Here is a 26,137-nt window from a genome sequence, read left to right as displayed (position 1 = left end):
ATTATGTATCACGTGGCCACAGCTAGTTTTAAGAGGGGCTGGGAAAGGGAGGCAGGTGACCATGTACCCAACAAAAGCTCAGAGAATTGTACTACTAAAAGGAAGAATTGGGGGAATAGTATTGGGGAAAAATTGGCAGTCTAAGGAGACTGGAAAAGGTGAAAGATTCAAACTAGGTAACTTTAGAACTTATGTTTCTCATATCCATGTTTCCATTCTAGTTTTAAAATAATAATAATTATAATGCATAATTATGTGGTGTTTGCTCTTGTACCAGGCATTTTTCTCTGTGCTTTATTTATATTCTCCCTTGAATCTTCATGATCACTCTATAATGTAGCTACTTTTATTATGTTCGTCTGCCAGATGAGAAAACTGAGGCTTAGGAAGATTGAGTGACTTGCCAACATTTTGACAACCAGTAAATGGTGGAGCCAGGTTTTGGTAGTGTGATCTTCCTTAGAAACATGTCTATAAATGATGATTTAATAGCAGTTTTTCTTTGACCTCAACACTTATTTCCTTTCTCTGGTAGATTATTTTTTCCTTTATTGTTAACAAAACAATAAAGCAGTGTCACTATTTGCATTTTAATACAAAAAAAATATGTAAAACGTGTGTAATAATTTGAGAAAATCCCTAAAACATTTTTAAGCATAGAGTTCTGTGGCATTAAGTATATTCATATTGTTGTGCAGCCATCACCATGTATCTCCAGAACTTTTTCATCTTTCCTGACTGAAATTCTGTACCCATTGAACACAAACTTCCCTCTCTCCCCACCCACCAAGCCCGTGGCATGTATCATTCGACTCCTGGTCTCCATAAATTTAACTACTCTAGGAACTGCATATAAGTAGAATCATACAGTAATTATCCTTTTGTAACTAACTTACATCACATAGCACAATGTCTTCTAGATCTGTCCATAATTTGGCATGTGTCAAAATTTCTTTCCCTTTTAAGGCTGAATGATATGTAATATGCACTATATTTTTTTAATCCATTCATCCATTGTTGGACATGTAGGATGCTTCTACCATTTGGCTATTATGAATAATGCCACAGTGAACACAGGTATACAAATATCTGTTTGAGTCTCTGTTTCCATTTCTTTGGGATGTATATCCAGAAGTAGAATCACTGAATCATATGGGAATTCTTTGTTTAATTTTTTGAAAAATCATAATACTGTTTTTTATAGCAACTTTACCATTTTACATTTTCATTAGCAATATACAAAGGTTCCAGATGTTCTACATCATCATCAATGCTTATTATTTCCCTTTTTTTAAAGGGAAATAAATTTAACAGCACCTAAAATTTTGTTAGGACCCTCATTGCTATCTCCTGAGATTTAAAAAGTCAATTATAATTTCAGAAATAAAACTGGATCATGAATCCAAAAAAAGTCTATAACACTGAAATGGAATAACTTACTAGTTGAGATGTCTAAAAATATTTGACAGTCTTACCAACCTGAAAGTAATGTAATAGCCCTTCTTTTTAATGCTTTGGATCCAGTTAATTATTAACCTTTATTTTGATTTTTATTGTTGTTGTTTCTTACTAGGAGAACACTGTAATCCTGCAGCAGCTACTCCCACTGCGGGCCAAAGTAGCCAAACTGCTCGGCTATAGCACACATGCTGACTTTGTCCTTGAGATGAATACTGCCAAGAGTACAAGGCATGTAACAACCTTTCTCGGTTAGTCTTCTTTTCTTAATTTCTCATATGTTCCTGTTTCTTCTTCTTTTTTTTTTTATGACTGTTTTGCTGCATGGCACCAACTTGACAGAGGGCCTCAAAACCTAACATGCCCTTGAAAATATTATTTTTCATTCATGCAAGAGAAATGTATTGATCACCTGTTATGCATTAGATACTGTACTTGGTTCTAAGGTTTGCTCATGGTTTATATTTTGGTTATAGTCCTTATCCTTGCTTCATTCTATCTGTATCTTGATGGGGATTTCTGTATTAATTCCTAGCAAGATATCTAGAGACCTACAAGAAGATTAGCCTTTGGCTTTATTCAGTATCACTAGGTGTTTGTTAATTACAGCATGGCTGCTTATGAATTTGTGTGAAATAAGCTGACAAAGAGGACAAAAATGACAAGTAGAACATACAGGAACAAGAATATTTTATGTTCCAGAAGCCACTTGTTAATATATAAAAGAATATAAAATAATAGGCATCAAAACTGTTATTTAATAACTGTCTTCACATTCGTTTAAAATCACTTTTTCATCAGTCTTTTTAAAACCACAGTTCTTGTGTCCTTGACATTTAGTCTCTGGCACACTTACTCCTCTTATCTCAGTGTCCATATTCCAGCAGTCACTGATTTTCTCTTTCATTTTAGTGAAAATGGTTGAATAACATAACCATTGTAAAGATACTAATTTTTGTTTTTATCTTCTCTTGTCAGAGTTTACCAGAGTATAATTTATTTTTCAACTTTCTCTTTGACCCCATTCAGACTTTATTTACTTCTAACTACTAGTATATAATTTTATTAGCTTAGTTAAGTTGGAGATGATGAATAATGTATCAAGATCTACATTGAGCCTGAAATTTAGACCTCTGTGTTCTCACTGGCAATACCTTGAATTACTAATGTATATGCTGGCATCAGATATAACATGTAGCAGGTGTGCCATAAATAGTAGCTATTCATTATTATATTATTCATTCATGAGACATTTATAAAATAACTGCCACTAATGGAGGGTATGCTACATGGCTGGACGATAGAAAAGACTAAGATGAGGTTCTTTTCTTAATGAACTTTCCGCTGAGTGGAAACAATAGAAATGTGACCTGGTAATTGCCATATGTTCTGATGTATTTTACACAAGAAAATTGCTCAGGGAGTTGACAGCTTTGGCGAGAATGTTTCCCTTAGTGGTGGCGACTGTACACACTGAACATTTTCCTTAATGAACTTAATTTTTGAAAGCAGTTTCCCCTCTTTTTAAAAATTGGCATATTCCTGTCTGATTCTCTCACAGGCCTAATCAGAACGACATCTCTCTCTGTATCTGCCATGAGTTTCCTCTTTTCACCTCACAGCCCTCCTCAAGCCTCTGCATTCACTCATTATGGGTATGCTTCCCAGACGTCCACATCCCTTATAGAGCCAACATTTTTTACCTTACATACGTAACAAACTGTGGAGACCAAACACATAATAAAAGCATACTGCTTTAGCCAAATACAGTGAAATAGTCAAAAACTGACCATAACATTAAATTGCAGTGTCCACCTAAAAAGTAGAAATGCTATGTCCGAATAGACCTTCTTCATAGGAATAGTGGAGAAGGCACTGGCACCCCACTCCAGTACTCTTGCCTGGAAAATCCCATGGACGGAGGAGCCTGGTGGGCCGCAGTCCATGGGGTCATGAAGAGTCAGACATGACTGAGCAACTTCACTTTCACTTTTCACTTTCATGCATTGGAGAAGGAGATGGCAACCCACTCCAGTGTTCTTGCCTGGAGAATCCCAGGGATGGTGGAGCCTGGTGGGCTGCCATCTATGGGGTCGCACAGAGTCAGACACGACTGAAGCCACTTAGCAGCAGCAGCAGCAGCAGCATAGGAATGGAGTAGTTATTAACTGAGTCCGTGACTGTCAAAGGAACTGAGCAGTTTCCAGTAATTCCAATCGTAGGTCACATCCGATTTGTCTTCCCTAGCTCTGAGTAGCCAGCAGTGCGGGAGACACAGGAGACTCAGGTTTGATTCCTGGGTCAGGAAGATCCCCTGAAGTAGGACATGGCAACCCACTTCAATATCTTTCCTAGAAAATTCCATAGACGGAGTAGCCTTGCAGGCTACAGTCCATGGGGTCACAAAGAGTTGACACAGCTGGGCACATGGAACAGAACAGAGGAGCCTAACCTCACCGAAAAATAATCATGTTCATGAAGAGTAATTTAGTTTCACTATCACTTCGTTGAGTTCTGTGAGCTAAATTTCAGCTTTGTTGATGCTGTGAGGAAGTTGTGGCCTGATTTAGGGGGTGCCCCCCACAAAAAAAGAGAGAGAGCCATAAAATAAATTACCCTGAAGAGAACAGCAGTGCTGTCATAATGAAGCCTGCTTTCCTCTCTCCCCCCCTCTTTTTCCTTCTCCTTCCTTCCTTCCTCCTGATTTGACAAAGGAGGAAGCACCATGCTGAGCTACTGGTGGTATGTATGGTTATGCTGGCTCCCAAGAGCAATGGATTGCTAACTTTACCCTCTTCCTCACAGATGATTTAAGCCAGAAATTAAGACCCTTGGGTGAAGCAGAACGAGAGTTCATTCTGAACTTGAAGAAAAAGGAATGTGAAGAGAGAGGTTTTGAATACGATGGGAAGATCAATGCCTGGGATCTCCACTACTACATGACTCGGACAGAAGAACTCAAGTACTCTGTAGACCAGGAGACCCTCAAGGAATACTTCCCAATTGAAGTGGTCACTGAAGGCTTACTGAGCATCTACCAGGAGTTGTTGGGACTTTCATTTGAGCAAGTGACAGATGCTCACGTTTGGAATAAAAGTGTCACACTTTACTCTGTGAAGGATAAAGCTACAGGAGAAGTATTAGGACAGTTCTACTTGGACCTCTATCCAAGGTACTGAGGATCACAGTGGTGAAGGGACCTTAGAGATTCATCTCCTACCCAGATTGAGACTCTTGTCTTTCATAATTCTCATACGTGATTCCTAGTAAAGGGATTAAAAATGTGGGCTCTGAAGCCAGAATGTCTAGCTCCATCACTTACTAGGCAAGTTACTTAATTTTTCTCTGCCTCAGTTTCCTTATGTATATTATAGGTCCTATGGGAATGGGATGGGAATATCAATCATACCTGCTTTGTAATGTTGTTGTTAGGATTGAAATGGTTCATTACATGCAAAGATTTTAGAAGACTGCTCAGAACACAACAAGCGCTTGATAGGTGTGAGCTACTTCCATCATCACCATCATGATCATCTAGTTTGTGTGCTGCATTTCTTAATTTACTTATTTATTTTTATAATTAGATTCTGGTTTTTTGTTTTTTTTTTTACTGTGCCACATGGCTTGCGGGATCTTAGTTCTCTGTTCAGTTCAGTTCAGTTCAGTCGCTCAGTCGTGTCTGACTCTTTGCAACCCCATGGACTGCAGCACGCCAGGCCTCCCTGTCCATCACCAGTTCCCAGCACCTACTCAGACTCATGTCTGTCAGGTCGGTGATACCATCCAACCACCTCATCCTCTGTCGTCCCCTTTTCCTCCCACCTTCAATCTTTCCCAGCATCAAGGTCTTCTCCAATGAGTTGGTTCTTCGCATCAGGTGGCCAAAGCATTGGAGCTTCAGCTTCAGCATCAGTCCTTCCAGTGAATATTCAGGACTGATTTCCTTTAGAATGCACTGGTTGGATCTCCTTGCAGTCCAAGGGACTCTCAAGAGTCTTCTCCAGCACCGCAGTTCAAAAGCATCAATTCTTTGGCACTCAGTTTTCTTTATAGTCCAACATTCACATCCATACATGACTACTGGAAAAGCCATAGCTTTGACTAAACAGACCTTTGTTGGTAAAGTAATGTCTCTGCTTTTTAATATGCTGTCTAGTTTTGTCATAGTTTTTCTTCCAAGAAGCAAGTGTCTTTCAATTTCATGGCTGCACTCACCATGTACAGTGATTTTGGAGCCTAAGAAAATAAAGTCTCTCACTGTTTCCATTGATTCCCCATCTATTTGCCTTGAAGTGATGGGAATAGATGCCATGATCTTCGTTTTCTGAATGTTGAGTTTTAAGCCAACTTTTTCACTCTCCTCTTTCATTTTCATCAAGAGGCTCTTTAGCTCTTCTTCGTTTTCTGCCGTAAGGGTGGTGTCATCTGCATATCTGAGGTTATTGATATTTCTCCTGGCAATCTTGATTCCAACTTGTGCTTCATCCAGCCTGGCAGTTCACATGATGTACTCTGCATATAAGTTAAATAAGCTGGGTGACAATATACAGCCTTGACGTACTCCTTTCCCGATTTGTAACCAGTCTGTTGTTCCATGTACAGTTCTAACTGGTGCTTCTTGACCTGCATACAGATTTCTCAAGAGGGTGGTATTCCCATCTCTTGAAGAATTTTCCACAGTTTATTGTGATCCCACACAGTCAAAGGCTTTGGCATCATCAATGAAGCCAAAGTAGATGTTTTCTCTGACCACAAATCAAACCCAGGCCCTTGATAATGGAAGCACAGAGTCCTAATCACTGGACTGCCAGGGAAGTCTCTGCATTTCTTAATCTAAAATTGACCTCAGAACATTTATTTTTCAGGTACTCTGCCAATACTCTTAGACGTGTCACCACTCCCTTCAGTCTGGCTGAAAGGCAGCATAGTATTAAGGAATAGGAAAATCTTGGCAGTCGTTCAAATTTGAGGTGGAATGCTTGAGTGACATAACCTTTGTGGGTCTCTTTATCCACCTCTGTAGTACGGGAATGATGTTCCCTTTTCAGGATTGTTCTGTACATTAGATTATTCAATCAATGGTAAGAATTAAAAATATTATTATTATTATCTTTGTAGCGTGTTGTAACTATGGACGTCACAGTATTTCATCAGACTTGAAAGGATTTAGGTTATTCTTTGTGGGCTGCCTTCCAAAACAAAAACCACACTGTTGCAATTTTCCTAGATCAGAGTAAGTAATAGCATATCTCTAGATCAGCAACACATACAAGTTCATAATCTACTGAGAGGTGGCTTCAAGAAGGGGCTGGATAACTCCTATCAGCCAGACAGGAGGCAGAGTTGTCTTATCCGACTGCTTTATGAACTTTCTTTCACTTCTGGTATGATCTAAAGATAAACCCATGTCAGATGTGGATGTCTGTTTTTAATTGAATGATGTCAGGATATATAGTTTGAAGCCAAGAATTCTTCAAGGGGAAATCCTTCAACATCGGAGCCTCCTATAACCGTGCCTCAGTTTGCCTTCTGCGGCCAAAGGTAGTAGTTCTTGCTGACCATCCTGCTGTTCCTTTGTCCCAGATATAACTGCCGTCTTCTGTACTCAGAGATCTGGTTATTACTACCAGCACTTGTGTGGGGACCAGAGAGTGATGTTCGAGTGATATTCCATGAGGGTAATGACCTAGTTAACAGTCGCTTTCTGTCACCTGACATGCTTGCTTCTCGTTTTCTTTGTCCACTTGACTCAAAAAGAGGATATTTGTAGTAGGTTAGGAAAGATCAGTTTCCTTTTTTTTTTTTTAATCACATATCAATTTTAATTCATCAAACCCTGAGATTCTCAAGCAATAGAAGAAACAAAAACTCAAATAGTTCCAACGTAAGAGTGCCAGGTAAGGGCATCTTTTTAAATCACCGTCCTTTTATAAACAAAATGTAAAGATGTAATCTTGGAGTAAGGAAACCTCTGAAATTAAGTGAATCAAGTTTATTTTTTAAAAGGAAAAATTAAAAGCCCCTCAGTGGCACTGATTTTTAAATTAGTAGCAGTCTTTATGGCTTTTCATAATGGACCAAGAGGTATAAAGTATACCACGATAAACACTTTCCAGATTACTTTAGTTCATTTTCCCCTGTTAAAAATAATATTTATAGATCTGTTTGCCTGTTTAAACAATTGAGTCTAACTACATGAAATCATTGTAGAAACACTGATTGGCCCTTTGAACATCCAGAGACTGGCTGGCTGAAAATGCTATGAAATTTAGTGCATGGTTTCCGGTGTATATGTCCATGGATTCTCTTCCTTCCTCTCCGCTTCTGTCTGCCTTCCCTTCCCATTGCCCTGCTCGCTCCTAGCTCAGGCTTGATCAAGTTCTTTTTGTTGTTGTTGACTTACTTCTACTTATTTATTTCAAATAGATTTTATCTTTTAGCGCCCTTCTAGATTCACAACAAAACTGACCAGAAAGGACAGACATTTCCCATATATTCCCTGCCCCCACATGTGTATAGTTTACCCCATTATCAACATCCCCCACCAGAGTGGTACATCTGCTAACAACTGATTAACCTACATTGACACATCATTATCACCTAAATTATATTCGGGTTCACTCTTGATGTTATACTTTCTTTGGATTTGAAAAAGCATATAATGTCTATAAACCATTAGAGTATCATACAGAGTAGTTTCACTGCCCTAAAAATCCTCTGCTCTATCTATCCATTTCTTGCCCTGCCACACCAATCCCTGGAAACAACTGCTCTTTTTACTTTCTCTGAAGTTTTGCCTTTTCTGAAATAATGTCATATGTGCTTAGTTACTCGGTAGTGTCTGATTCTTTGCAAACCCATGGACATTAGCCTGTCAAGCTCCTCTGTCCATGAGATTTTCCAGGCAAGAATACTGGAGTGGGCTGCCATTTCCTACTCCAGGAATATCATATAGATGGAATCATATAGCCCTTTCAGATTGGCTTCTTTCATTTAACATTATGCATTTAAGGTCCCTCCATGTGTTTCATGGCTTAATAGCTCATTTCTTTTCTTTTTAGCACTAAATAATATTTCATTGTCTGGATGTACCACAGTTTATTCATTCATCTACTAAAGGGCATCTTGATTGCCTCCAAGTTTTGGCAATTATGAACGAAGCTGACATAAGCATCCTTGTGACATAAGGGGCTTCCCTGGTAGCTCAGTGGGTATAGAATCCACCTGCAATGCAGGAGACCCCGGTTTGATTCCTGGGTCAGGAAGATCTGCTGGAGAAGGGATAGGCTACCCACTCCAGTATTCTTGGGCTTCCCTTGTGGCTCAGCTGGTAAAGAATCCACCTGCAATATGGGAGACCTGGGTTTGATCTCTAGGTTAGGAAGATCCCCTGGAGAAGGGAACAGCTACCCACTCCAGTATTCTGGCCTGGAGAATCCCATGGACTGTATGGTCCATGGGGTCTCAAACAGTCGGACATGACCGAGTGACTTTCTAATTCTAATCTAAGCATCCTTGTACAGGTTTTTGTGTGGATATAAATTTTCAGTCCCTCTGGATAAATACCAAAGAGTGCAATTGCTATATTGTTTGATAAGAGTATGTTTAGTTTTGTAAGAAACTACCAAACTGTCTGCCAGAATGGATGTACTATTTTGCATTACCACCAGCTATGAATGAGAGTTTCTGTTGTTCTACATCCTGTTAGCATTTGGTGTTGTTGGTTTTCTGGATTTGGGTAATTTTAATAGGTGTGTAGTGGTATCTTGTTTTAATTTGCATTTCCCTGATGACATATGGTGTGGAATAACTTTTCATATACTTAATTACCATCTCTGTATCTCCTTTGATGAGGTGTCTGTTAAGGTCTTTGGTATATTTTTTAATCAGGTTGTTTATTTTCTTATTGATGAGTTTTAAGAGTTCTTTGTATATTTTTGATAACAGTCTTTTATCAGATATCTCTTTTGTAAATATTTCCTCCTAGCCTATGGCCTGTCTTATCATTTTCTTGACAGTGTCTTTCTCAGAGCAGAAAATTTTCATTTCAGTGAAATCCAGCTTATTAATTTTGTTTCTTTCATGGGTTGTGTGTTTCTTGCATCTAAAAAGTCATTGCCAAACCCAGGGTCATCTAGATTTCCTTCTGTGTTGTATTCTAGGAATTTCATAGTTTTGCATTTTACATTTAGGTCTGTGATCCATTTTTTGAGTTATTTTTTGTGAAGGGTGTAAGGTCTGTGTCTAGACTCATTTTTTTTGCATGTGGATGTCTAGTTGTTCCAGCACCATTTGTTGAAAAAAATTGTCTAGCCTTTGCCCTTTTGTCAAAAAGAAGTTGACTATATTTATAGAAGTATATTTTTAATTTCCAAATATTTGGATATTTTCCAGATAGCCTTCTGTTATTTCTAGTTTGGTTCTGTTATTGTTGGAGAGTGTACTTTATATCTTTTCAGTTCTTATAAATTGTTTTGATTTATGTCCAGCATATAATTAGTCTTGGTGAATATTCCATGTGTACTTGAGTATTGTTTTCTGTTGTTGAGTTGAGAGTTCTACAAATGCCAGTTAGGTAAAGATAACCGATAATGTTGTTCAGGTTTTTTGTATCTCAGCTGATTTTCTCTTGGCCTGTTCAGCTAATTACTGAGAAAGGAAGCCTCTGACTGATTTGTCTGTTTCTTCTTTCAGTTTTATCAGTTTTTGCTTTGTGCATTTTTTTAAATTGAAATATAGTTGATTTACAATGTTGTGTTAATTTCTGCTGTGCAACAATGTGATTCAATTATATATATTCACACATTCTTTATATATATATATATATGCATTCTTTCTTTTCTATTATGGTTTATCATGGGATATTGAATTGCTTAATATATTTTGAAGTTCTGCTTTTAGACATATACATATTTAGAATTGTTATATCCACTTAGAGAACCGTCCCATTTTTCAGTACATAATGTTCCTTATTATCTTTAGTAATATTCTGAGTTTACAGGTATTTTCGTTTAATGCTTTAAAGGTGGCATTCCATTGTCTTCTGGCTTGCATAGTTTCTGACAGGAGATGGCTGTAATTCTTATCTTTGTCCTACTACATGCAATGTGTTCTTTCCCTCTGACTGCCTTCAAGATTTTCTCTTTGTTCATCATTTTTAGCAGTTTCATACACTTAGGAATATGGGATTTTTTTTTTCCTGGTTCTTTGTTTTGTGTTTGTCTTCCTTGGTGTTCTCTGAACTTATTGGATTTATGACTTAGTGTCATTAATTTTGGAAAATTCTCAGTTATTCTTTTGTTTTGTTTGGATTTTTTGGCCTGTACTGCACAGCTTGCAGGCTCTTAGTTCCCCAGCCAGAAATTGAACCCAAGCCCTTGGCAATGAAAGCGTGGAGCCCTAACCACTAAACCGCCAGGAAGTCCCCTAATTTTGGAAGATTCTCAGCTATTCTTCAAATATTTCTTCTGTCCTCTGTCCTCCTTATGAAACTCCAGTTACATATTTAGTAGGTCATTTGATATTGTCCTATAAGTCTTGATTCTCTGTTCTTGTGTGTGTGTGTGTTTATATGTTAGTAATTTCTCTTGACCTATCTTTGGATTCAGTGATTCTTTCCTTGGCTGTAAGAAGTCCCTCAATGAGACTATCACAGGCATTCTTCATCCTTATTACTGTGCTTTTCACGTCTAGCATTTTCATTGTATTCTCGTAGTTTCCAGCTCTCTACCAAAATTATCCTTCTGACTGTGAAGACTGTCTACCTTTTCCTCAAGAATGTTTAACATTTAACAATTTATTTTAAATACTCTAATAGCTCCAACATTTTTGTCATATGAATCTATTTTTCTTGCTCTTTTTGCCTCTTGACATTGTGTTTTTCCCTTGTGTCTTCATATGCCTTACAATTTTTTTTTTTAAGTCAGATATCTTATATAAAACAGTAAAAACTAAGATAGTCTTTATACCTAGCAGTGGGCACATACTTGCTAGGCCTTTAATGTGAGTGTCTGATTCATTCTATTTAGTACTGGAGCTGGATTTGGGCCTTGTTATTGCTATGGTTAACCTCAGTGAACCCAAAGCTTCAGCTCAGATTCCTGTATGTGTTTAGGATGAGAGCTTATTTGCCAGAGTTTTTTTTTAGTCTCTGTTCCCCACGCAATGTGAGTTTGTCCATGTGTTCTGTGCTTTAAAGAGGTCTCTTTTCATGCTCTTGCTCCTCTCCTTGCAGTAGACTGCTGTTACTTATTACTGGATTCCTATTAGCCTTGTTAGGGGAGTGTCGATTCTGTTGTTCAGATTAAAGGTCGGTCTTAGGAAGGCTCTGGGTCCCTGGGTGTTAGGAGTGGGCCTGTTCAGTGAATCTGCCCCATCCTCAGCTGTAGGTCTGGGCCGAGGATGTTTTCCTGCCCCACCTTCAGAGTAGAGTTTTTTTGTTTGTTTGTTTGTTTTTCTGTTACCACCCCCCAGTAGCAGTGAGTTTTTAGCAGTGCTCTTAAGGCAACAGTGTTTCTTGCCTTTAAGGTCCAGGCTCATGTTCTCTAGGAGGAAGATGAAACAGACCTGGGCAGGGCTCCCTTCCACCGGGCCAGCGTCAGCACTGATTCTTTCTCAGCGTTCTCATCCTGCCCCTGACTTTTTCATGTGTACCCAGTAAGATCTGTGGAGAAGACCTTGCAAATGGATGCAAAATTTCCCTTATCTAATAACTCCTAGTGGTTCCCTACTTTTGCTGATCCACCATCAATCTTTATCAATTTGTTAAAAATTCTCTTACTGGTGTCTACAGGTTAAAAAACACACACATACACACAAGCAAAAAAAAAAAAGTGCTTGCTTCCTTTCTCTCTATCCTTGGAGGCATCTGTCTTAGACTGTAGGTTGGTTGCTCTTCAACTTTCACTTTATGGTGGGTTCAAGAAAAGTTGTGATTTGCAGGTTGTCCATCATGTTGCTGTAAGAATAGGATCAATGCCCTGTTCAGCTTGATTCTTAATCAAGCTGTTTCTTAATGGGAAGCTGTAAAGAGACTAGTTTGTTTTTGTTTTACCTGAATAACTTCAGCAGGAAAAAAACAGTTATGAGTCAAGAAAAGTTAATACAGAAAAAGACTTAAAAATCAAAACATCAAACTAAACTTAAATGTATTTTAGTGCTCTGAGCAAAGAAAAGAGGAGGAAACCTATTCCTATAACAAAGTCTAACAGCCCTTAGCTTCTGGAGAGATCATCACAGATATCACATTGTCCTAGCATAGATGACTTTATAGTATAATTTATGCTTTTTTTCCCAGGCTAACTAAAACCATTGTTTCCAAAAAGGCCTGTCTGGTTTATAAAAGGAGCTCATTTAATTATGAGTACTGATTCTCCCCTTATTGAATAAAAGAACAACTTTACTATCTGGATTTTAGTTTTTATCAGTTTTTTTAAATCAATTTTAATTTTAAGGAAAAAGTGCCTAGTAAGTCAAACTCTGTATCTTTTATCTCATATTTGCATCAACGCTATTTAGTGTTTAATGAGTCCATCTTTGAAGACGAAAAGCAGGAGCACGTTAAAATAAATTGGACGTTCAGCTATACCCTATTTGAGGTATATATTAATTCTTACATTAAGATTTCAACACAAGAAATCTTGGAAATATACCTCATATCAAGTGATAGTGGGTTTTTTGTTGTTCTTTTTTCAATTTTCATTGTTTCATTTTGACAGAACGTTGACCTGCTTCATAAAAGGTGAGTTAAATGTTTCAAAGCATCTTCTGTTATCAAAAGACTGAGAGAGGCCATGCCAATGTTGTTGCTAAAGAAGAGTGTGTGAATCTCACCAACTGTGCTTCTGGTCCCTTAGGGAAGGGAAGTATAACCACGCAGCCTGCTTTGGTCTCCAGCCTGGATGCCTCCTGCCTGACGGGAGCCGCATGATGTCTGTGGCTGCCCTCGTGGTGAACTTCTCACAGCCACTAGCAGGTCGTCCCTCTCTCCTGAGACACGATGAGGTGAGGACTTACTTCCATGAATTCGGTCATGTCATGCATCAGATTTGTGCACAGGTGAGTGCTTGTTGTTTTTTTTTTTTAATGGTAAACCTACTAATTGCTTTTCCAGAATTTTTTTTCCCACTGATGTCAGATTTCTCAACTTGTTTCTTAGCATGTTTTTCTCAGAAGCTGAACATGTTCAAAAATGTCATAGGCCTTATACAAAACCACAACATTTTTCTGGTTGTGTCCTCTTTCACAACATATTTTTACTGCAAGATCCAGCCACTGATGAAAGAGCTTCATTGAATCCCATCCTGTGGTGTGAATGCATGCGTGCTCAGTCGTGTCTGACTCTTGCGACCCCATGGACTGCAGCCTGCCAGGCTTTGTCTGTGGAATTTATCAGGCAAGAATACTGGAGTGGGTTGCCACTTCCTTCTCCAGGGGGTCTTCCCAACCCAGGGTTCAAACCCTGCATCTCCCTGGTGTTTCCTGCATTGCCAGGTGGATTCTTTACCACTGAGCCACCTGGAAGCCCCACCCTTTGGAAAAAGAAAGAAAACTATTGTTAAGGAAGAGTGTCAGATTTTTTTTTTTTTCCCTTTTAAATCTTTTCCTCAGAGGAATTTGGTGTAAGCTTCAGAGATAAACTGTGCTATAATCTGTCTCTTTTGCTTATTAATGCTTTGTTTAGTTCAATGGTTTTCAATCATCCAGACTTTATACTCCTTTTTAAATAATGAATAATTTCTTATACCATCCTTTACTAGGCATCAATTAAAATCACAGATAACATGGTATAACCCTGGGGGGAACTTACCAAGAAAGAGATGTGTGTGTGCAATGGATTGCAACTAATTTCTCTTTATTTCTAAAAATGAAAAGTATATTTATTCTCAACTTCATAACACAGTCCAGTAAACTAGGCCCACACTGTTCTAGGATGAACCATGTGAACTTGCTAATATTTAACCACTGTTGACACGAAAACATCTAGTTCAGTTGTTCAACCTAACAGTTTTTAAAATTGATATTTACATAAATGGAGGGACAGCTTTCCAAATTGGAAATCTCCACTCATCTCTAAAGGTGAACTTTTTAGAAATAGCCTCTTTATTAGAATAGTTTTAGATTTACAGAAAAATTGCAAAGGTAGTACTCCTCACCTTGTTTCCCTCACTGTTAACGTCTTACAGTACCTTTGCCAAAACTCGGAAGCTAACTTTGGTGTGGTACTTCTAACTAGACTCAACACTTTACTTGGATTTTTCTAGTTTTTCCCAAACTGTCTTTTCTATACCGATTTTTTTTTTTCAAATCTAGCTAATATCCTCACTAAACATAAACGAAAGCATTTTGTTTATATTTTTCAAATTCTGGGCCTGCCATCCTCTTCTTTCCATGGGATTTTCAGGCAAAAATACTGGAGTTGGTTGCCCATTTCCTTTTCCAGGGGATCTTCATGACCTGGATCGAACAAGGATCAAACCCTCGTCTCTTGTGTCTCCTGCATTGCAGGCAGATTCTTTACCCATTGAGCCATCAGGAAAACCCCTCAATATCCTCACTGAACATAAAAGAAAACATTTTGTTTACATTTTTCAAGTCCTAGCCATGGTTGTGTAGTATGACATAATGAAGAGTTCAGGTTATATGTGAATAAACTTGAATCTTGCAGCAAAAACTGCAGACTGATACGTAAGTGGTTTTGTCAACTCAAGACCAAGAGTAGTATAGCCACTTGTCTTAGTTCAGAGTGCTATTAATATAACAGAATACCATAGATTGGGTGACTTATAAATAGCATGTTGTCCTGACATGTGCAGTTCAATGCTGGACATCCAGCATCCCACACCTAGAGTAGCCCCTAATCATTGTAATAACCAAAAATGTACCCATTCTTTTCCAGAAAACGACTATCACTTTTGTTAAAAGAAAAAAAAAAAAACTATTTAGTTCTTTCAACATTTTATCTTTACTTCCTGGTGCTTCCATGTTCTATTTTTAAAAGGCAGAGGGGAATAGGATATGAATCTATTCAGATAAATAAATCCTGGTATACTAATACAGCCATTTCTACTCTCTATTTAATCCAAAGAAAATAAAGCTTTCAGAATAACATAAATTTTCTTCCTTAGATAATTTTAAAGTCTTATTTTCACAGCAATAGGGTTCCTGAAATACTTATTTTCCATCAGTGTCCAGCATTTCCTTTAAGTAGAATAAAACTAGATTCCATTTTTCTAAAACATTTTTATGAATAATTTGGAAAAGTCAAATATTTTTCTTAATTTCAGACTTATGTGACTTAGATTATCTAAGATCCAGTTATGTACTTGTACATAGATAAACAGGAGATCTTCTTTGGATCTGAGAACCTGTGAAAATCTGATTTAAGCTATAGAAGTCTCTTCGAGAAAAATGGACATAAATTTACACAACCAAATTTTTACATGGAATTTCAAAGGGCTGCTAACCCCCTAAAGCCTAGGTCATACTGAATTCCAAGTTAAGAACTATTTCCTCCTTTGTCTGGATGTTAATTATCAGCTAATGATTTCATGAGGAAGTCATTTGGTGTCTTAATCACATTTAAAAATAATACTGATCCTCAAATAGGGTTTTCTGTGTTTTTGATGCATGTTCTTATTTTTAAATACGACCCTCATTTAACCTTAATATCGTATGCTTATCATGTATTCACAAAGCAGTTCTCTACTATTCTGTTATTCTCATTATTTCTTATATTAATTTTGATCCTTTGAAATACCCACTTTAGTACTGGAAAATAAATTTCTTGGTACTGTTTCATTTTAAAGCTCTGTGACTCATGACTAAAATATATATACACTGATATGGATAAACTATATATGAATATATAATTATATATGTGACTGAACATGCTTATGAATATATATGAATCAATATGTATACTGATGATTGTATATATACTGATGATCAATATATATACTGATGAATGAAATACATGTATGTTTCATATATATATATACATACATATATATGAATGAACTATGTATGCATGTATATAATTATATGTGACAACTATCTATATATGAATCAGTGAAGAGCCGACTTACTGGAAAAGACTCTGATGCTGAGAAAGATTGAAGGCAAAAGGAGGAGGGGGTGGCAGAGGATAAAATAGTTAGATAGCATTACTGACTCAATGGACATGTATTTGAGCAAACTCTCAGAGGAGAACAGAGGAGCCTGGTGTGCTGCCTTTCATGGGGTCGCAAAGAGTCAGACACAACTTAGCAACTGAACAACAACAAATATATATGAATCAGTATATATACTGGTATACTGATGGTGAATGATATCGCTTGAAACAGTACACTATATTCAAAGACTTTGCCTAACCTCCTTCATGAACATAAAATGTGTCATACAGATGAATAGTGTATGTAGTACAATCCCTTGTTCGGTCATCTCCTAATGAAATTATCATTGAAAAATCTCTTGTTTGTTAATCCTTTCAAATGTCCTATAATATTTTAAGATCTTTTAAAGTAATGTATTTGAAACCAGTGATCATTGCTTTTGTCTTAAAAATCACAGACAGAGATCCACATATTTGCAGCTTTATAATGATTTTAAAACCTTTTGTACTGACCTAAAGTAGATGGAAATGAAAAAGGAGTATAATAGTTTCTGTGTGCAATAATACTTCTGACTTATCTGAGAAATATATAGTGAATTTATTAATTTACCATATATATTGAGTAGATTGGTTTTAAGATATGGCAGCCAAGTGTTTCAGTTCTCCAGGCAGGCAGTTTGCAAGTTTGATGACCAAAAGAGCTTGCTAGAGCTTGTCATAGTAATATTTAAATAGGTCAGCAGGAACATCCAGTTTTCAAACATGTAGATGGACTAGTTCAAGGTGTCTACTATCTCATCATTCAGGAGATGAGTTTCACTCATATCTTTGTATTTACACTACAGGGTAGATAATTTTGACGATAGCAGTCAGGAGGTGGCATCTCTAGTATCTGTTCCTGTTTCATGACTTTTTTGTGGTTTGGGCTGTCAGTAATTGCTGGCCTTTTGAACTTCTGTAGAATAGAAGAGTAATGCTTCTTAACAGCTTCCATTGTGCTGTCTGTATTGGTTGTGCATTAAGAGCAATAATGAGTTTTGAACTGTTAGAGGTCATTATTTTAAAGCAACACATAAGAATCACGATAAAGCCTTATTAAAGTGAAAGAAAAACTTCACATTTCAAATAATCTGTCAATTTCATTTAAAAACTAATAAAGTATTTTGTCTGCTTTAAATATTTTGGATTAGACACTATTTTAAATAAACATAGCCTATATCAGTTAGGAAGCACCCTAGTGTTATAAAAAGAGTACTAGATTAAAAAATCATTCGTGTATTTGTGGGCCTGGCTATTGGCACATTTTTCAGGCAACCCACTCCAGTATTCCTGGGCTTCCCTGGTGACTCAGCTGGTAAAGAATCCGCCTGCAACATGGGAGACCTGTGTTCGATCCCTGGGTTGGGAAGGTCCCCTGGAGAAGGGAAAGGCTACCCACTCCAAAATTCTGGCCTGGAGAATTCCATGGACTATATAGTCCATGGGGTCGCAAAGAGTCAGACACAACTGAGAAATTTTCACTTTCAACCTCCTTGAGCCATCTCTTTTTTTGTTACTCATAAAATGGGAACAACAATTCTCATGTATACTTCCCTGGAGTGCTGATGTGATTAAATAATGTGTGAAAAGGTACTTGGAAAAGAATAAAGTGCCATACATATCTGAAGTGTGCTTGTAACTATGCTTATATATAATTCAGCTCTTTTGAAATCAATAAGTAGCACACAGGTCATAATTTAAGAAGATTATAAAGATTGCCATGAAGAAAAGCACTGTCACTTCAGATTTAAGAGAGTTCACAAATGCCTACCCTCCATGGGTATTGGGTGAAGATCTATGGAAGGTGATTGGAAACCATCACATTTGTCTTTTTTACTTAGAAGTTTGGTTCCTAGAGCACGAGCAGAATGAGCACTTTGTTTATTCATTTATTTGTTTTTTAAAAGTATCTTTTTTTTTTGGTTGTGCTTACAGGATCTTAGTTCCCTGACTAAGATTGAACCCAGGCCCTTGGCAGTGAGAGGGTAGAGTCCTAACCACTGGACCAGGAAGTTCCCCAGTTTGAGCAATTTGGAGTATTGGCAGAGGTGGAAAGGAAATCTGGGTCCATTTATCTTGAGCATTAACACCAAGGAATAGGTGCTTGGAGGAAGCTAAGGAGAGGCTTGGTCAGACCAGCCAAGACTATACTGGGCAGGCCAGGAAGAGAGATGGCGGCCAAGATTTACTGAGCACTGACCATGTGCCAGGCATTGTAGTCATTGCCTTACATTCATTCTTTAATTTTATACATACAATATTCTCAGAAGTGGGTTGACCAATCTACTTCTATTACTATACTATTATTGCCCCTATTTTCTTTTTCTTTTTAAGTTCTACTAGTTTATTGCAAACAACCCACCTCCCTCCACCCGCCTCATGCATGCGGGCTCAGTCATGTAACCCCATGGATCGCAGTCCACCAAGCTTCTCTGTCCATGGATTTTTCCAGGCAAGAATACTGGAATGGGCTATTTTGCCCCCATTTTCAAGTGGAAAAAACTAAGACTTAGAAAAGTTAAATGTTCACCCAGGATCTAACCACCCTGCTCCTTATCCCTCTATTTTATTGCTTATAACTGTTCTTTGCACCCCCATCCTTGCGATGGAGACAACATTATGTCATGGGGTCTGAATTTGGGCTCCCAGGTATGTATTCCTGTTGGATGGACCTCTTCTCTCTGAGTTTCTTCTATCGAATTCCCTCTAAATCAATCTCCTGTAAATGTGTGTGGAATGATGAGGTTATCTAGTTTCACATTTCCCTTTGTGTAAGTTGACCTTTTTGGTCTCGGTCCTGAAGTCCACTGAACACCTATCAACAACCTTTTAGCCTCTGCTCCCTGCTCGCAACCCTGCACCATTATAGTTTCCAGCATCAGTGTTAGAAGCAGTTTCTTTCAGGATCCATTTTTGTTATTTGAATATTTGTGTGTTTATACATACACAAGCACATAGACATACGTGCATAGAATAAATGCTGAAGTCATGAACCAAATGTGATGCCATACAACATCATTTGTTTCTCTTTGGAAACTTTTTTTTTTTTTTTAATTTCCTTACTGTGTTTTCTGTGTGTGATTTCTGAAAAATAATTAGAAAAATATGTTTAAAAGAGAAATGTTTTATCGACTCCTTAGAAGCAGTTATTATATATTGGGTCTGACATGTTATAGTAGATATGATAGAATGGGGTTCAGAAGATATAGTATCTTGAATGCCTAAAGTGTGAGGATATGAAATGTAACAATTAAAAAATTAAAATCAGAATATTATTAAGTAAAATGATATAAATTATATACTGATTTACTGATTGAGTATTGAAAGAAGACAAAGTGGAGAGGTGATGTTGGGTTGGGAGCTAAGAGGTCAGGTCAAGTATAAGACCAAGAGAAATCTCTTAGGGTTGTTTCAGGTTTGGGCTTCATACAGAAACATTCTCCTCACACCTTCATTTATTTCACAAAGATTAATTGACTATCCACCACTTTCTGAGCATGTGCTGGATTTTGGAGGTACAGTTGTTAGTGAGGGATTCATACATATAAGGTTGTTCTTAGCATTGACTTTGAATGGAGTAGAGTGCTCAGTCGCTCAGTCATGTCCGACTCTCTGCGACCCCATGGACTGTGGCTCACCAGACTCCTCTATCCATGGAATTTTCCAAGCAAGAATACTGGAGCCGGTAGCCATTCCCTTCTCCAGACGTTCATCCCAACCCAGGGATTGAACCCCTGTCTCCTCCATTGGCAGGCAGATCCTTTACCACTAGGGCCACCAAAGAAGTACTTTATATGTGAACTTAAGGTGCAGTATTCAGGACTTCTGTAGGGAGTTTCCTGGTGGCGCAGTGGCTAGTACTTGGCACTCTCACTGCTGGGACCCGAGCTCCGTCCCCAGTCGGGGAACTAAGATCTCACAAGCTGCACAACACAGCCAAAAAAACAGACTTCTCTAGATAATGTGTTGTTTCATATGTCTTAAATGATGATGGTAATACTGACCGGGGGAACTGTAGGGCTGTTGTGAAAGTTAACAACGTGTTATTCAGGTTCTCTTTATTACTATTATTATTACCAATGATTGCTAGGTATATGCGAAGTTAAAAGTATGACCTTTAACCCTCTGTTTATGGCAAAGCCTAGGAGACAGTGGCACTTTTCTTTTTTTAATGCCTTATTTCTTAAACTTCATCATCCCTGGATTTAGGGTTGGATCAGACAGGTCAGGACATGGAATGACTGCTAGGAAATCATTAGGGGATCACCTCAGACAGGCAAAGTCCACTCTCCTGAGCCCTGTTCTTTTCCCTAAACAGAGTACACCTATTGATTTCAGCAGCTGCCTTTTCTTTGAGTTGAGATTTGCTCTCATGAAAATAACACTTTACTTGTAAATGCTAAAAGCAACAAGTGAGTCTCTTAATTAGAATAATAGCCTATATAAGATTTGGTCCTTAAATATAACAAAAGCTCACATAACTTTGAGCTTGAGTTTATATAATTTTGTTCCAGGTCTTACTGTGTTATATCCATTGAGAAACAAATGTCTGTAGCATCTCATAGTTTTAGACAGCTTTCTTCCTCTCAAAAACTTCTAACCAAACAGGAATCTAAGTTTACCTTGTTTTCTAGGCTTTCATTGTTAAAGTATTTCCTGTAGCAATAATGCTCCTGAGATCTATATTCAACACCATTGAATTATTCATGTTGAAAACTAGAAAGCACTTCTTTGGAACCCACAGTTGAAAACTGGAGTGGGAGTGGTATTTGTTGGTCGTCAGAGAGTAATATCACTCAAAGCCAGGCTGTTTTGCTCACCAGGCCCCCAACAAGCTGCCGGTTCCTAAGACTTACCCATGGTTTCTTTGTGAATGGACACAGTGACTGACTGTGGATTCCTTTCCTTTTCAAATTTAGCTATTTGCAGGGAAATTGAGTTTTTGAATTTTATAAGTTCTTTGTCCTCCTCATGTGAAAAATATTTAAATGATCTTGCCCAAAGGGCACACAGAGAAACAGCGTGACTTTCGGGAAATTAGTAAGCAGTAGAGTTATTTTTAGCTTTTACTCCTAGCAAACATTTCCTTTTGTTCTTTAGAAGACATTGTTGATCTGTTCATTCATGTGCTGTGGTCTTTCCCCAACTGGCTTCAGATAGAATAAGCCCTCTCTTCTCTACTCTGCGTGACGGAACTAGTGTTACTTCTCGTTAATTTTAACTCATGACTTACTCATTTGTTCATGTTTTTCTACATTCTGGAGCACCACCACTAACACATATATTTCACTGTTGTTTGGGGTGGATTTTCCCTCTCCCCAGCAAATACTAACCAAAAAAGTTCACACATGCAGACTGTACAAAATTTATTTATTTTTTGGTCAAAATACTGTATAGTAATATCTGATGGTGTAATTTTGTCCTTATTTTCTCTGTTAGTACTTATTTTGCAGTTATAGATACCATCATTACAAAGTTATGCGGTTAGTATTACAGAATCCCAAGTCCAGGATAGATGGTTACAAAGGCTGGCCGTTACACTTCAATGTCATGTTTGATCTTTGAAAAATCTTCCAGTACTTAGAGGAAATCAGGTTTTTAAGGAAGTACACTGACACTTCACTTTTACTCTTCACATAAAGGCAAGTTTGATATAAGACTAGATCCAAAATGATTTCACCATTTTGTAAAATCATAATTTAACTTTTTTTTTCCTTTGATTTTTTTCTGTAAGAGAGGTATTACAGTATCTGTGATTAAAATTGGAGTTCTGACTCAGACCACCTGGTTTAATATCCAGGTTCTACCATTAATCTCAATATGCCTCAATTTCCTCATCTCATAAATGGAGATTGCAATTATTATACAGTTGTTTTGAAATTTAAATCAGATAATCCATGAAAAAGCCTAGCAAAACACCTAACATAGTAAAGTCTCAATAGATGTTGGCTATTATAATTATTGTATAGAATTATTTTCTCTATAGTGTAGGCTGTAGTTATTTTTAGAAGATTATATACAAGAAAGAGGCAAAAATATTCAGTTTTTCTGGAGCCCTTGACTTTTTCCCTGTAAGAATTTTTTATTGGGATGTCCTCAAACAGAGGTTACCCAATTCCATTGCTTAGTGAATTTAGTTTCCCTTGGCCCATCAGTATTTGAAGCTCTTCATATCTAGAATCAGCACAGTTATAATAGGAAGTCAAGCAGAACATTTTTTTGCATAAAGAGAGGGAGGCCGAATGTGAGGTGGCATTGACATCTGTGGCTCTGCCCTGGGCCAAAAGCAGAATGGCCCATCTGCTGCCTCCTCCGCTGGTGACGCCCCCTCCTCTCCCTTCGTTCCATTTAGAGCCCTGGGGATGATGAAGTCAGGGAGAGAAGACCCGGCTGTGAAGCATCTAAAGAGGGAAGCAGGACAGAGGTTCAGGGGAAGATAATAGAATCACCCCCATTCTGCAGCTGACCCAGTTGGGTAAATGCTAAGTATTCCTCTGCCAATAGCGATTTTACGTGAGTTCTCTGGATGATGTGAAGGCTGAAAAACACCAGCCTAATGAATTCCCATCTTTCTGGTTAAGAGCTTTCCTGACATCTGATTCAACAATTTACTAAACTTTCCTTTTTTAAATAAAACTTTTTTTTTTAACGCTTAACCCACACCTTCAGAATAAGTCCTTTAGTTTTACAAGGGGTACTTTAACTTCTGAATATATCCTTTGTTTCTCTTATAGCTGCATTAAACTCACCTCACTTACCAACTATCATACGATGCTAACTCCTATTGTAGAGGCTTCTTGTTTTAAGGTAACATCTTCTACCCAATCTGAGAGGTACAACTCAGGCTTTCTACAATATGGTTGTTTTAGAAAAACTTATGTAAAGCTTAAAGCACAAAACATCATACACCTGAAAGGGATATCAGTCTATAATGTTGTAATTTAACTCTTTAACTGATTTTGATGAAAACCTGAGTAGTTAAGTAATAATAGATTGATAAATACGCCAGAAAGGCATGTACTGAGTAAACAAAAATATGCAAATAGCAAGGGGAACTAGGGAGAGATTGTCTTAGGTTATGAATCTCTTCAATTTTAATGGGAAACTCTTTTTTTTCTGGCCAAACTGCTCAGCTTGCGTAATCTTAGTTTCCCCAACCAGAGATTAAACCTTCGCCCTTGGTAGTAAAAGCGCTGAGTCCTAAATCACTGGACCACCAGGGACGTCCCTGGGAAATTCTTTTAAAATATTTTTACTTTCAAAGCTTAAGGTTTCTTTTAACTTAAACTAATTTTTTTCAGTTATGATTTCTTGATGATTATTTCAAGTGTGTCTGTGATTCAGAAGAATGAAATATTATTTTAATGTAGACATTTGGGGACTATTTTTCAGGCTGCTTGGCTACTTGTTTTATTTTCATTTCCTCATCTTCATCCAAAGTTGACTCTGATTCTGACTTAAGTTTTGGTGAGTCAATTATAAATCATCATATATGTAGTTTTCATTCACTGCTTTTTAAAAAAGATTTTTGTGTTTACTTTCTAGACTGACTTTGCACGATTTAGTGGAACAAACGTGGAAACTGACTTCGTAGAGGTGCCATCACAAATGCTTGAAAACTGGGTGTGGGACGCTGATTCCCTCCGAAGACTATCTAAGCATTATAAACATGGAAGCCCTATTACAGATGATCTGCTTGAAAAACTTGTTGCTTCTAGACTGGTCAACACAGGTATGACTTACCATTTTAGAAAATAAATTAGAATTGCTTCATGGAGAATTGGTGGCATCTTTTTTAGGTAAGAAGTGGATTTATTTAGAGAAATACAGTTTCCATAGACAGAATATGGACTGTTTCAAAACGCAAGAGTGGCTCCGGGGCCTGGGGTCATGTCAGAAAGTGAGAATAGCAGTGAGAAAAACACACTCCGCAGACAGAGTGTAGGCCATCTCAGAAGACAAGACGCCTGCTGGCGTCTTCTTCTATAGAACTTATTTCCTCTTTTGTAATGATAGCACCCCAGAGTGTTAACATGAGGTGGGAAGGCCACTAAGCATATTGGAATACTGAACACTGGAATTATATCCAAGAAAAAAAGATGCATCTCCTTTTAAATCTTAAATAGAATGAGGTGTCTTGCTCTGACCTTGTAATGAATACTATTAGAATCCGTTTATGAAATCTCTGATCTTGTGATATTAGAACATGTAGTTCTCTCTTCTCCCAAACATGCCCAAACATTCTTATGTTATTAGGTCTCCTGACCTTACGCCAGATTGTTTTGAGCAAAGTTGATCAGTCTCTCCACACCAACACTGCGCTGGATGCTGCAAGTGAATATGCCAAATACTGCGCAGAAATTTTAGGTGTTGCAGCCACTCCAGGTATGTAAATATACTCCCTGCAGGTTCCTTCTTCCTGGGAAGCACAGGGTATGCTCAGCACTGCTAGAGAAGGCAGAGTGTGTCAGGCAGATTACCTAATATAATTTATTTCTGATTTCTGAAACCAGGCCATGACTTTCAGATAAGCATACTTTTGTCCTTATGAGTTATCCTGTCCAAATGTGCTTGAAGGGAAGGCGGCTCCAGCTCTGCAGCATTTTAGTGTAATCAGGCGTGAGCAATTGGCCTCCACCCAGAGCAGAGAAAGCCATTCAGTTTGGGAGCATGGCCTGGCCCCGCCCTCCCTGTGTGCCCGTGACTTCTGTAGGATTTCAGTAAGACACTGGCAGGAGGGACATTTTAGAGAAAGGCACAAACTTCTGCCTTGTGTCTGATTCTACTTCCGAGGTCAGTTCAGGCAGTTTGACTTTCTAACCTGATACGATTTATGAGACTCATGTGAGAGGGTGGGAGATGGTCAGACATATGCATTACATTTATATTTATTTATTTCAAGCAAACATGTAGCTGTGCATATAAACATAGTTGGAAAGGTGACTTTTTTCTATCAAAGAAGCTATTGTCTAATTGAGGCAGTCACTTTTCTAGTGATAATAAAGGTCGCAACAGCCCTGAGTCTGTCCTGGCCCCTCACTTCCTTTTGTGATCTAGTACACTGAACGGCAAACTTTGGGCCTCAGGCTTCTCTGACAAAATCCTTTCTGTAAAGTAGCCCTGGAGGTAGATTGAATCTACCTTTTTTTAGCTTTGCAAGTAAAGAGTTCTTTTTCAGTAATTATGAACCTTAAGCAAGTACCATTCTGACCCATTTTAGATATAAATGGGTGTGACAAAGAGAAGGCTCAATATTATTAGAATATTTATAAGACACATATGTGTCTAAGGGACAAGAAAGGACTGAGTTGTCTCGTGGGTGTGGCAAAGCCTCTGAAACTATTGTTAGGCATTCCAGAGCATAGGGCCGAAACCAGCTCTGAGGTGGAGCTGTCAGAGGAGAGAAGTTTGTAAACATCTTGGCCACAGACACCCATAAACCCTGGGAGTGCTAGAGGTGACTAGATGTGAGGACCTAGCACTGTCTCCTCCCGTAGCTAAACTCCCCATAGGGAAGCCTTAGCTAGC

At 38.0% G+C, this 26,137-nt stretch overlaps 1 protein-coding gene across 4 annotated transcripts in view; it reads left to right on the top strand.

Moving 5' to 3' along the window:
* Window positions 1-26,137, top strand: part of NLN (neurolysin) — a 97,343-nt gene that overhangs the window by 57,208 nt on the left and 13,998 nt on the right. For all 4 annotated transcript variants that reach the window (XM_043488982.1, XM_043488986.1, XM_043488984.1 and 1 more), the window contains 5 exons: window positions 1,574-1,709; window positions 4,264-4,630; window positions 13,314-13,515; window positions 24,155-24,341; window positions 24,866-24,994. In XM_043488982.1, the coding sequence (XP_043344917.1) occupies window positions 1,574-1,709; window positions 4,264-4,630; window positions 13,314-13,515; window positions 24,155-24,341; window positions 24,866-24,994 (1,021 nt within the window). The remainder of the gene's footprint in view (window positions 1-1,573; window positions 1,710-4,263; window positions 4,631-13,313; window positions 13,516-24,154; window positions 24,342-24,865; window positions 24,995-26,137) is intronic.

This window comes from Cervus canadensis, chromosome 16 (genome assembly GCF_019320065.1).
Source record: "Cervus canadensis isolate Bull #8, Minnesota chromosome 16, ASM1932006v1, whole genome shotgun sequence".
Classification (NCBI taxonomy): domain Eukaryota; kingdom Metazoa; phylum Chordata; class Mammalia; order Artiodactyla; family Cervidae; genus Cervus; species Cervus canadensis.
This window is presented reverse-complemented; position numbering and strand designations above follow the sequence as displayed.